Source organism: Drosophila suzukii, chromosome 2L (genome assembly GCF_043229965.1).
Source record: "Drosophila suzukii chromosome 2L, CBGP_Dsuzu_IsoJpt1.0, whole genome shotgun sequence".
Classification (NCBI taxonomy): domain Eukaryota; kingdom Metazoa; phylum Arthropoda; class Insecta; order Diptera; family Drosophilidae; genus Drosophila; species Drosophila suzukii.
In genome coordinates, this window is record NC_092080.1 from 1,361,144 (window position 1) to 1,374,889 (window position 13,746).

General features: G+C 39.2%; 1 protein-coding gene across 1 annotated transcript; it reads left to right on the forward strand.

Annotated features, from left to right (window-relative positions):
• The first annotated feature begins 10,667 nt into the window (after positions 1–10,667).
• Positions 10,668–12,650, forward strand: Or24a (Odorant receptor 24a). Its single transcript, XM_017079139.4, has 5 exons — positions 10,668–11,264; positions 11,590–11,962; positions 12,015–12,113; positions 12,168–12,320; positions 12,384–12,650. The coding sequence occupies exons 1-5, from the start codon at positions 10,744–10,746 to the stop codon at positions 12,432–12,434; spliced, it is 1,197 nt and encodes a 398-aa protein (XP_016934628.1). The 5' UTR covers positions 10,668–10,743; the 3' UTR covers positions 12,435–12,650.
• The last annotated feature ends 1,096 nt before the right edge of the window (positions 12,651–13,746 follow it).

Genomic DNA, 13,746 nt, shown 5'->3' on the forward strand with positions numbered 1-13,746 from the left:
TCACACAGACGGGGATACGGAATACGAAGTACAGACCCATACACAATCAGTGAGACAATCTTGCTCCGGCTCCTCGCATGTGTGAAATGACAGCCATACATCACAGGACACGACTGTGGGTCTGGGGCCTTGGAACAGGAGCAGACACTTCATAATGGCACCGAAGTTGCTGGATACCTGGGATCCCATCCCACCCCGAGGAGTCCTTGAATGTACACTCCTGCCCCGTGCATCCCACACGGCTATGAATTACATTTACGTAACGTAAGCTTTGCCAACGTAATCGCAACATGACAACAAGTAATGAGCTTTGACACGCCCCCTTTTCCCTGTTGCTCCTGGAAAACCCCCCCACATGCTGCCCTTTTCTGAACATCCGACTTACGGACAGACTACTTAGCATTTCTTTTTACCCAAAATGAAAGCAGGTGAAGGTACTGGTAAAAAATAGGGCGTTTAGGACGGCTGAAGTCTTTTTGGGTATGAAATTACTTATAGAGGTGCCTTAAAGTATGCAACTCGGAAGTTTGGTGTTCCATTTGGTTCTCCATTTCATAAAAAAATAAAACTTTTATTGTCACATTATGTGTGGTAATACATTTCCCGTAATTCTCTTCTTCCATTTCAAGTTTCTAGGGATTTTGAATATTAGAAAAGATCGTTGCATACTTTTCGGCACTTATATAAATGATTTCCTTGAAAGCCTCCCTACAGATTTCGTGCAGTGCAGCTTTGCCTTCGGACCGGAGCTATTTCTCATTTTTTGACACCCACACAGGCTGGTCTATCTGGCTGGCCCACTCTTCCTCCTCCCCTTTCTTTTCCCCAGTGAAGGTGTCGGTTAAATCATAGCAAAAGTATCTGCAACTTGACTGAGGAAAGACGATTGCAGTCGGAGAAAAGCTCGGAGCATGGGGAGGTGGGGCAGAGACCGAGTTGATAAGCATCTGTGCACTTCATTTTTGCACTTTTCTCAAGTCCTTGCAGCAATTTTATTACAAGCAACTTAAAACCCCCATTTTGCTCCTGGGCAACTTTGTCGCCCATCCTGCTGGATTCCTCGGTATCCTTGCGCCGGCTTTCTTATTTATTTGCAATTGCAATGACAGCGTCGCCATCGTCGTCATCCGGCTCGTCCTGGTATTTACTCAAGTGTGAGCATCGCAGTCCTTCTGCTCCTCCAGCCGCTGGATGCGATTTAAACTTCTTACACACACATTTTGAATGGGCAAGTTGCAAAGTGCCAAGTCCATTACGAAGGCCCTGCCCGTCCGTCCGCCTGTCCGTCTGTCCGTCCGGGGGAATCTGACGGACGGACAGCGAGGATAACACAGCCTGACACTGACTTAACCAAGTCTTCAGTCTCAGTTTCCGTTCCTTGGGCCCGGCCCTATCCCCGGTCTCTACTCCTTGTCAATCGGCATTAAAATCACAAAACAGCCGTGGGGAGAGGTGACAGGTTACACGGTAAATAAATGGGGGTACTCTGAATTTTGGGGTTTGAAAATAATTAATACAAATAAGAGGGCAATCCATTAGTTACTTGTAAAATGTAAGAATAAAAGTATTATTTTTGATGACCAAAGGAACTTAAGATATTTTCACTACACTTAACACAGGGTAATTTACAAAAATAAAGTTAAATTTCATACTGAAAACAGGTAAATTTCTCGAAATTGATTGAACCCCTGGCTGAACCAAATTTTCATATCAATGATGGCCATTTTTCACCGCAGTGCACCGGGGGAAAAAATATAGATGAACCACCTGCCGTCGTTCCGCTTTTCAAATCCTTTTCTCGCCGAGCTGAACTTGATATGAAAGTCTTGAAGTGGCCAACGGCACTCGAAAGAAAAATTGTTGCAGAATTGCAATAACTCACACCGAGCGAACGGAAAATGCCGCAGAAAAAATGACTAACCGGCGAGAGTACCTAAATGATAAATAGCAGCGACTGATAGGTCCTTCCCAGCGTCCCCTGCCTTTCCTGAAATCCGAAATTCGCAGGCATTTCCCACTTTTCAGGTTGACTTTGTGGATCTGAGGGGTGCACTCTTCACATGCTCGAAGATTTATGTTGCGCATCAATTGCTTTGAGAACTTCGTTTTGGGGCTGGTAATAGGTGGGTAAGTGGGTGGGTAAGTGGTTACCGGGCTGCTGGGGCGGTAATGCCAGCGTAATTTATGAAATGAAGTATGCATATATTTTGAATGACTTTGACTTTACAAGTGGCTTTGGCTCACGGGGATGTTTGACTTGCAAGCTGACAACTCTTTGGTTCGCATTTCGGAGGGGGACATGTGAATGTGTATATCCACTGTCTGTCTGACTGTCTATTGGCTCGTGTACTTAAGTAATTTAATTTCTTAAATTCTACGCTCCCCAAGTTTATGCAATTTTAGTAAATATATGTAGGTAAAATTTAGTAAGAGCTAAATTACCCATACGTTATTTATGCCAGTTTATATTAGTATTTAATCAAAGTCAAAAGAAAGTTTGAGTGATAAACTTGAACTCATAAAATATATTTCGGTCTACGTTTAATTGGTCTTATCCAAACCTTTTATTTATTTGTCAACTGTAGTTTTTCGTAAATGATATTTTAAATATTAAATTAAAATAAACTAGAGTGTTCAAGATGAGTTTTAAGGCTAACAAATAAAAACAAAGACGATTTAACTAGACTTCAGTGCTCCCCTCGTTTGTCTGCCAACTATTAATTTTCCCCAAAGTTTTCCGCTCACTCAAGGGTTAATCTCTCAATAAGCTGCTGGGAATCTCTGTCATTTAATCGCTCACCTTTCGCCTTTCGCCTTTCACCTGTCGTAAGTCACGTCCCCATTCGGTGAGTTGCTTTCGAGCTTCAGTCAATGACTCAATCATTCAGTGCATCACTCACTCAATCATCGATTTGTCTGCTGCTTGGCGAATTTTCTTAAGCGAATTAAGATCATTTCCAACCAATTGATTTGCCGAAACTGAGAGGGAATATCAGATTTCAGTTGGGAAATTGAGTGTGCGTATGTGTGGTGGCTGCCTGGGGAAATGTTTACTAGAATGTGTGCGTACCTTTTTAATTAACATAAAAATCTAATTTGCAGCACTTTGACTTTGATGGCGACAGCTGGCGGCTCATTTCAGTGGGAGTGTGATGAAAACAGCTTAACCTTATGGCCAACGATGTGTGCCATAATGTCCCGCCCCCTAGCCCTCCAGCCCTTCTTTCTCGCCCTTTCTCACCCCATCTCTTTCTCTGTTTCTCTGATTCTCTGTCAGCGACAGCTCTTTTGACATTGGCTTAGACAAGGCCAAAAGCTTACCAAAACACCTACCTGCAGCTGGCCATGATGGCCAATGCCCCTCGTCCTCCTCACATCGCCAGTACAGTAGCACATTCTCACACAGGCACTGCGAATAATAATTTACAATTCTAAATAGTATTCATTCATTTCATTTTAAACAAGATCATTTCATAAATCCATAGTCCGGACTTGTTCATCTTATGTTGGAGTGCTCAAGTTATGTTGCAGATCTTTTGGTAATACTACATTATCATAATAGTATCCGAATAGTTTTTTAATCTGGGCAAATGACCGCACTGAAAAAAGAAATGGAATACTGAAAACAAATATTGGCTTATTTAAAGTCAAGGTAGAACTTATTAGAATCGATGCTAGTATATCTACTTTAAACATTTTATGTACTCAAAAATACAAAGAATTTCATATTATAATCTAAGTTTAAAATCTAAAAAATTAACTAAAACGAATAAAAACAGCAATGGATGAAATACATAGCAAATACTATTTAAATTGAATACGAAATCGTTGGTAATTCTACGTTTTTTTTAAGAGTGTAGCTATTTTTACATATACATTGCATACTTTTAGACCCAATTTAAAAAGATATGAAAACTCCAATGAGTTTCTTATTTTTTTTTCCAGTGCACTCCACTGTTATTTCCACATTGTCGTTGTAGGTGTCCTCGGCACATTAGCGACATTTACACGTCGCAGCAATTTCAAACAGCAGCCGACAAGGCTCATTCCCTAGACTCTCAGCACCCCCCCCCCCAGACTTTAACCCCTATAGCTCCGCTTTGGTATAGCATACACCCCCAGCATGCAGTCAGTCATAATCATTTTCATTGTCAACATTTTGCCGACACATGACAAACAGCAAACGAGAAAAAGTTGTTTTTATTTTGTGTCATCTTTTTAAGATTGCTCATTAGAAGCAATTAGCCGGGTTGAAAAAAGCGAGAATGTGGGTGGAAAAAGTTAGTGGCCATTTCATTTAAATTGTATATTTACAAGCATGCAAATTTGATTGCCACTTTCAGCAATTTTCGCACTTTTCATTTGGTTGAATTAAATTTGCAGCAGCTGTTGGCTGGAAAGGTGGGAGGGGCGCCGGGAGGGCTTAACCAACAATGACAATGACCACTTGTCGTTGGCAAACATTTGCCAAAATGACCGCAATGACCAAATGAAGGCGCAACCAAAAAAATTAAAAGTGTTATATTTAAAATTATACAGAGGATCGGGTTGCAGATATTTTGGACTTTGAAATGCCAGCAGTTGATTTAAAATGGTTTGAATAAATTAAAGTGTAAGCAAGGCCATATATTGATGAACAACTTAAATTTTAAAATGCTAATAAATTAATAAACCTACTAGCTTGCAGAATATGCCATATTTTGTATTCCCCTTCAATTGATTTGGTAATATTTGAAATGCAAACCCTAATCAATTGGATTACCTTATTCCAGTGTTTAAGTGGTGCCGTCTAATTTTCCGGGCAGGTGAAAGTTTTGGTGGGTAAACCGCTTCTCACGCCGTTTTGCCGGCAGAATGGTTTTTATGTAAATTTAGTCATTTGCCACCGCATTTACACACACACACAAATGGCCAGTGGCCACGCCCACGGGACTAACGCTAGAAACTAGAATTTGCATTTAAATCTCATTAGTTTATAATGGTTTCAGGTCCTCTAGGTTTTTTTGTTTTGGCTGTTTTGGTTGTTTGTTCTGAAACTGACAACTCTGCGCTTGCTCCTATTTTTAGTGTGCCATTTCCGGCGGAAACCGCAGAATGCCCCTCCTGCACCTGCCATAATTGTGGGGCATGCACTGGATGTGTTGCCATTTTGTTTTGTATTTATTTAATGAAATTGCATGCGGAACATATGTTGCACACGCACACGAATTCAAAAAACCAGGGGACAATCGTATATCGTAGCATACTTTCCAGCTGAGGGCTGCTCTTGACTTCTAATGACTTTATTGCGCATTTGTTAGCCACTTCTGCTGTTTCTGTTGGCCCATAGCCCTTGGCAATTGTTTATTGTACCTTTTACTCATTTACATTGGGTACATTGAGTGTGTGAATTTAGTTTGAACAATTATTTGGATAATAATACCTATTGCTTTGGTGGAAAATTAAAAACCAATTCTAAAAACAACATCTTACCACATTGTTTTTCAAAGTTTTTAGGTGCCGTGTTTAAAAGGGGGAACATACACTTTTTTTTTTTAATTTTTGCATTTTTCATATTAGGATACATCATAATTTTATTGAGAAAAAACGTAAAAAATTTAGTTTTTCAGGTTTTAATTCAGTTCGATTAAGAATTTTATTACGAACTCAACGGTGTATGACATTCCATATTTGGACATTTTGTTTTTTTGTTTCGGACAAACTATTGCGTTTTTTTGGTGAAAAAATCGGATTAAGGTTTTGTGTCCAAAAAGGGAGTTTTATTTGGTGTTTTTTGGTCAAATTTCAGGTTTAATTGGTGCTATAGCTTAAAGGATTAACATTTTATGCTTTTTATAACCTAAGATCACGAACCACAACACATTTGGGTAGACTAAAAAAAATGAAATTATTGGCACATTTTGGAATTTTTTAAGGGTGTTACCCCAATTTTTGGCCAAAAATCGTAAAAAATTTAATTTTTTTGCGTTTAATGCCAATCAATAGAAAACTTTATTACGAGCACAACGCGATATGACACTTCATAATTGGAATACTCGTTGATGTGCTGTGAACAAAAATACTGCTTTTTCTGGGTTTAATTCGGGTTAGGGGCAAACTTCTGACAAAATATAATTTAATTATTTTTCATTTTGTTTTCTTAGTGGGACATTTAAAATATTTAAAAAATATATTACCTACTTTTTTTAAACATATAAAATGGTTTTGGTGGTCAGAACTGGAACAAATCGTCCCTGACTCAATATTCACTTTAAATACTTTATATCATGCAAATAAATGTGTACCCAATTAAATGGTTAACTCTCCCATGATATTTCATACAATAATCATAACAACATCCACATCATGTTCTCCACCATAAAGGTCATCTGGCAGTCATTATGTCTCACCTGCTCGCAATCCTGGCATCGCATTTCTGCCTGAATATTTTAACATAATTGCCATGTAAGCGAAATGTACAACTTTTATTGTTGTTGTGGCGGTGGCTCTAGCCTTTTTATATTTTTAGGCCAATTTATTTGTGCCGCCGCCAGTGGCATATGAATATGCGGCATTGTTTACGGGCTTAATTTGCATTTGTCTCTCATTGTGCGACGTCTGGATGTTTTTCCCGAGTGCATTGGCCCCTTGGTCTATGAGTATTACGCCCTTGTACAGATAAACAAACAATGTATTCATGTTTATGTGTGTTTTCCTTTTGGCCATGTGACAGTGCACTGGAAAATGCGAAGAAAAGTGAATATAAATAAATAAATACTAAACATCCTTGGTATATGCAAATATAAATGTAGAAGGAAAAGGCAAACTGTCATGGTTTAAGGAGTATTTGTACTATTTAACCCCCTGTTTCTCCCAGTGCGGCATTAATGTCGCTTTGAATTCACTTCAGATCGCACTTTTTGTTGAACTGCGGCGGTTTAAATTTTCAATTCGCATGCAATGACTTAATTGTTCATAATTTTGTTATCAGATTAACACAAATTCCGCTTAACGATAATGACTTCATGCAGTTTATGGCCAGTGCGTGCGAAGGATTCGCGGCCAGGACCCTCGGCTTAACCATTATCAGCTGCACGACAGTCGCTTTGACCCCCTTTCGCCCATCCCCCCGCCAGAATTTTCTCGGGGGCCCATTGGATTTTATCGCAGGACAACGCTGATTAAATATCAACGTAATTTATTATTCAAATTAAGTTTATCGGCGAACAAAAGGCTCCAGCTCTCAGTGGGTGGCTCTTATATGGCGAAAAGGCCAAATGCTGAGTGGTCGGGTGGTTTTTGCTTCTCTGCGGGAGCATGGATATGTTGTATAATAAATTTGATAGGTATGTCGCGTGGGTGTGTGTTCCAAATTGACATATTGCTTTCGCACAAACCCACACTCACAAACTCACTTGCCGATGGGCAAACAAATTAGCCGGAATACAGGAATACAGGCCAAAACACACGCACACTAATGCGAATTTTGACGCTCAGCGGGTTTTATCAAAAATGCATTTGTCATTATAAATGCAACGTGGCCGACCTGCACTCAACGTGCCTGCCTCACTCTTCCAGCCGATCTCATTTCGGGGTGAGTTAAATAAGCCATTCATTATGTCGAATCTACGGAAAACATTTTCTGAATCCCACTCGAGGCTGAGTAAATCTTGGTTGGCCAACCAAACTATCAGTTTCTTGGCCCAAGACTTTCAATGGAGTGCAAGGATATGATTTATTTCAGTCTTAAAATAAATTTAAGTTTAATTACCCAGGGTAATACATTTGCACGGAATAAAATATTCCCCTTTTAGGAATTTAAAAATGGGTTTAAATATATTTTTATTTATTTTAGAATTTATTTAAAATGTGCAGGTGAAAATAACGCTCCTTTTAGTACCAATAACATCGTGTTAAAAATAAAATGTTGCATAATTTTAGACAGCTTTAGAATTGATTTCCAAAACGTTAAGGCAAAGTATACTTTTAGCATTATCTACTGCGTTAATATTTAATAAAACTGATCTTATAATTTCCGTATAAGGTTTTTAAACTATTCCCACTAAAATAAATTATATCAGGTGAGTTTAGTTAAAGTTTTTCAAGAGCATCCGAGCAGCCGGCTACAACCAAGCCTGTTTGGCAAGTTGTTTAATTTTCAATTATAAATTCATATAAATTCAATGGTCGACGCGCGGCGCCTCAATTCTCAGTGGCCATTATACCACTCAGCCACGCCCCTCCGCCCCTTTGCCCCTGCCACGCCCCCCCACCTGGGCGTTCGACAATGGGCGCCTTTATGGAGGAGTGGCCATTATGTTGCTATATAGCCGCTTTGGCTAGATTTGTGTGGCACGGTCAAAACGTGTTCAATAATTTTGTCAATAAAATGTCAGAGCAGGCACGAAAAAAGAGGAGAAGTAGGTGGCCAGTGTGTTTGCCACAAAAAAATGGACTGTTTTATATATTTTCTCCTCTCTTTTTTGGGCCCGGTCGTGTGGCCTACAAATCGTCCCCTGAATGCGGTTAAAACTGTCAGGCCATAAGTTTACACAGGTTGAGGTGTGCTTTCTCTTTTTCGTTGGCTTTTTTTATCGGGGTCCTCCCGCTCGCACATTAAACTCATTGTGTTTATGGCATAAATTTGCATGTTTTCCACGTAAATTTTTCAATTTGAATGGACGCTTTCGATCCTTTCGGTCGAGGGTCCTGTCCTGGGCCTTTTGTGTTAGCTGGGATATTGTTGGGAGATGTTAAACAAAATTTAAAGCTGAATAAAGCTATCACCGTGTGGGAGATCGTATCGCATCGGCTTGAAAGGGTTGATATTTTAAGGTGTCTGAGGTGGAGTTGGTTGCCTAAGATTGACTTAAGTCCATATTTATAGATTTATGGATTAATGTGTTAATAAAATGTATCATTATACTATTTAGCATTAACTAGAGTTGTAAGTCCTATTTGAAATATTATTAAGTGTACCTACTTAGTTCCAAAAATAGGAACTAGTAGGTTCTTCAACATTTTATATTTACAGTTTTAAGATTTATTTGAAATATTATTAAAGTGTACCTACTTGGTTCTTCAACATTTTACACAATGATCATTTAATTCCCCTGTCACCTCTGTTGTTGTCATCTATGGTTTTTATGAAGTATTTACATTTGAACTGTGTGTTTACACACTTTTACCTAGTGTTTTTGCTCGGCTCTCCCTGTGTCCTTGCCAACGAAGGACTTTGGATTTAGTTTTGGTTTTGTTGCCCGGCAGGAAATCGTGCTTATGTGTGTGTGTGAGCTCGGCCAGGGCATGTGTATAAGTGTCAAAGGCATGTGTTTAGCATGCCTCATTTGAGCGCAAATACACCTGCAGCCATCAATTATGCAAAGAGCCAGTTCCTCCTCGTCCATCCTGTTGCCAGGTCGGAATCGTCAGAGGCCTTCTCCGGCTACGTTTACGGCTAGGTCTACGGCGTTGGATATTGGCTCGGGGCTTTCGGGATAGAAGAATTTACACACTGCGAATATCAACCAAATATAGTGCTGACAAAACTTTTGGCAACAACTAATTTTATTAAAAACAAATTCGTAAAGCTGCCATACTAAAGTATAAGGGGCCTAAAAGTATGCAGTATATTTTCGTAAGACAACATTAACTTTTCCACTGCATACTTTTAGACACCTTCAAAAGTGAATTTTGAAATGTTAGATACTTTAAATCTCATATTAAGGTGCTTAGTATTGACAATAATATTGAATCTGAAATTTATATTAATTCGAAAGACAGCGGTTACTTTTCACTGCATACTTTTAGACACATTTGCTAACAAATTCAAGGCAACTGTGATTTTTATGAAGCTTACCAGCCTGCCATTGATGCAGCCATGAAATTTTCTCTCTGTGTAGTTAGCCTTCAGGTAGGCGGGACTTTCAGCGCCATCGTTAGTTTTGCCCCCTTCTCCGCCCCATTTCCATTTCCCCGCAGCCCCAAATTTCCATTCAGCCATTCAACCAGCAAGTCAGCCAGTCGGCCATCTAGCTAAATTAATTTATTGGCCTTCCTCGCAAAGACCAAATAGCTGCAGTTTGCATAATCATCGCACACACTCTCGCCTGGAGTTGGACAGCTTATAAAATATTTATTTAAACTGCAAGTTGCCAGGCAACACTTGCTGAAGTCTGAATTGCAGATTGTCCAACCATGTCCATATATCCTTTGATGGAGAGTCAATTTGTTTGACCACCGACAAGGTTTTCGGACAGGATACACAGTGTTTGATATTTGAGCGTAAGGGGATCCCTGGACTTTGCTTAATATGGAATAGTTTAACTTGGTACAATTTAAGTCCCTTTATGAATTTTATAAATCTTGCAATGAAATGTTATGCGATTATAAAACTAACAAATTAAATAAATCATTTAATCCCCTGTGTGCCTACGCCGATGCCGATGTGTAGTACCTGCCAAACGCACACAAAATTCATGGCAAAGGTCATTAAAAATCGTTTAACGAAAACTAAAGTTTAATTACGAGCACGCCCAATTTGGCACGCCCCTTTCCCGAACAACGTTGCCTAATTGGGGGTTAACAATTTGTAAAACTTATCGAACTATGAGCAAGGACAACGCCCAGCTCATCAATTATGCTGCTCAAGTGCTTTGTGTGCTCCTCAATGTACGTATATATATTTGGTTTCAAAGGGTATAAAAGGACGAGGTTCGAAGGATTATGAGCTGAGAATTGTTTGGTGTCCTTAGAGAGAAAAAGATGTTACCTCGCTTCCTGACCGCCTCGTATCCGATGGAACGGCATTATTTTGCGGTGCCAAAGTTTGCGTTATCGCTGATTGGATTCTATCCGGAGCAGAAGCGAACTTTATTAGTGAAACTCTGGAGTTTCTTCAACTTTTTCATCCTGACCTACGGCTGCTATGCCGAGGCTTACTACGGCATACACTATATACCGATTAACATAGCCACTGCACTGGATGCCCTTTGTCCGGTGGCCTCGAGCATTTTGTCCCTGGTTAAGATGGTGGCGATTTGGTGGTACCGAGATGATTTGAAGAGCTTGATCGAGAGGGTAAGGTTCCTCACAGAAGAACAGAGATCAAAGAGGAAACTGGGCTACAAGATGAGGCTCTATACTCTAGCCACTCGATTGACCTTCTTGCTGTTGTGCTGTGGGTTTTGCACCAGTACTTCGTATTCCGTGAGACATCTAATAGATAATATCCTGAGGCGAGCCCATGGAAAGGACTGGATCTATGAGACTCCCTTCAAAATGATGTAAGTGGAAAAATCAAAACAAAGTTTGGTCCAAAATAGAAATTGGGAAAATTAAAAAATATATAAATATATATATAAATTGAAAGAATTTCAATTAAAGAAAATAAAACAAAATAGGGTTCTCAAAGTATAATGAAAAAATTATTTTATTTTTCAAAATGGGTCCCTCGAACTTTCGGTATCAATATTTTTTGTTGCGTACCTTAAGATTCTTTTAAAAATGGTTTTAAGCCCGTTCAATTTATTTGGTACGTAAACTGAACCTTAATTAACACAATTTCTACGAAAATCTAATTTTTTGTTCTAAACTAAATCCTATTTATAGATTTCCCGATCCTCTGCTGCGTCTGCCGCTGTATCCCCTCACCTATATCCTGGTGCATTGGCATGGTTACATCACAGTGGTTTGTTTTGTCGGTGCAGATGGTTTCTTCCTGGGCTTTTGTTTATACTTCACGGTTCTGTTACTCTGTCTGCAAGATGATGTGGGTGATTTATTAGAGGTTGAAAATATCGAAAGGAGCCCCTCCGAAGAGCAGGAAGCTCGGATAGTTCGGGAAATGGAGAAATTGGTGGATCGACACAATGAGGTGGCCGAACTTACAGAGAGATTATCGGGTGTTATGGTGGAAATAACACTGGCCCACTTTGTCACATCTAGTTTGATAATTGGCACCAGTGTGGTGGATATTTTATTGGTACGTATAATCTATAGTATTATTAATTAATATAAATGTTTGTAATCCTCAGTTTTCTGGACTAGGAATTATTGTTTATGTGGTCTACACTTGTGCCGTGGGCGTGGAGATCTTTCTTTATTGCCTAGGAGGCTCTCATATCATGGAAGCGGTATTTATTTTAAGGATTGCCATAGTGTATTTAAACAACTGTTTATTTTTATAGTGTTCCGATCTAGCCCGTTCCATATTTGCCAGCCACTGGTATGGACACACCGTTCGAGTCCAAAAGATGGCACTTTTGATGGTTGCTCGTGCGCAGAAAGTTCTCACAATTAAAATTCCTTTCTTTTCTCCATCCTTGGAGACACTGACCTCGGTAAGTTTTTGTTGGGATTTTATTCTGCATAAAATCTAGTGATTTTGGGAAATTTCCTTGCAGATTTTACGTTTTACGGGTTCCTTAATTGCTTTGGCAAAGTCTGTTTTATAAATATCATTGTTTTCTGTTCCCTTTCATAAAATATATATTTTAAAAATTATACAAAAATGCAATTATAATAATATCATATCACATCATCACATAAATATTTGAAAAAATAATTGACAGGAAAAGTTTAGCTAAAAGGCTTGACAGTGCATTTTAAATATGTGTATAATATTTAAGCTATAAACATTTTGTATACCTCCTTCTATTTTGCCAATAAAGTTAAAGAGTTCAATTTACTTTTCCTTTATTCATTTCGGACACTCTCTGCACCTGATTTCCCTCTTCTGGCTTAATATTTCCTGTACTGTTTTCCCTTACTCTTTCTGTCTGCGTATGCGTTAATTCGTATATCCTTTACAACAATTTCGGTTTTCTTTTCATTTTCCTCGGCAGCACCTTTGACCCCTGATTGTTGTTGTCGAATTAAAGCTGCACTGTTGTTAAACATTTCCTTGGGTGTCCTTCTGCTCTTTCAGCTGCTCCTGCAAATTGCTTTCTTTGCCGTTGCTCATCACAGTCCCCCTCGCTTGCCTTCCTGTTTGGCACTTTCCTCTTGGCCATTCCACTTGGCCATTTTCAGTTGCACGCTTTTCCAACTGCAGTTCATTTCCATACCTCGTGCACTGAAATTATAGGAGATGTATAGTTAATACAGATTAAAATCTGTCAAACTTCTTATGACCCTTTTTGGACTATTACGTTTTCGTTTCGTAATATATGATATAAACAACAGTAACACATTATTGTGTCCGCAAGTTAAAAATAATACTAGATGTATTCTATTTTGTTGCTTTATTTTTTTTATCATTTCTATCAGCAGTCTTTATTTATATCATACGGCCACCTTAATATATTTTTGGGACTTTGGGATAAAAGAATCGAATAAACTTTTTGTCTAAGTGATATTCCTTGTTAATGAGGAAGGGGTATAATGATTTCTCCCAGTGCACACACCCACGCGCACCTTAATGACATCCGGTCTGCGTCTGTGTGGGTAGGGTACTTCATATTCCTGCCGCAGTTGTTGATTTCCCCCCTCCCCCTTTGAAGACAACCTCTTCAGTGAGTGGATGTGTGTTTTTTTGGGGTTCTTCTCGGCTGATTTTTGTGTTTTATTTCTCTGTCTGTTTTTTTATCTCGCCCATTGTTCATGCACAAATTCCTGCCATACTTTTGCCCCTTAATGTTGTAGTCCTTGAAATCCTTTACACGCACATGAGCGGGCCTATCTGCCGTCCCGCTCTCACCCCTCTAGCCGTCCCTCTCTGAATGTCTGTCTGCTCGTCCTTGTTTCTTTTGCCATTTGTTTGTTTAT

Coding starts and splice junctions, on each gene's coding strand:
- Or24a (XM_017079139.4), top strand. CDS start 10,744: ATGTTACCTCGCTTCCTGACCGCCTCGTATCCGATGGAACGGCATTAT. Junction 12,114..12,167: donor GCTCTCATATCATGGAAGCG/GTATTTATTTTA, acceptor TTATTTTTATAG/TGTTCCGATCTAGCCCGTTC. Junction 12,321..12,383: donor CCTTGGAGACACTGACCTCG/GTAAGTTTTTGT, acceptor ATTTCCTTGCAG/ATTTTACGTTTTACGGGTTC.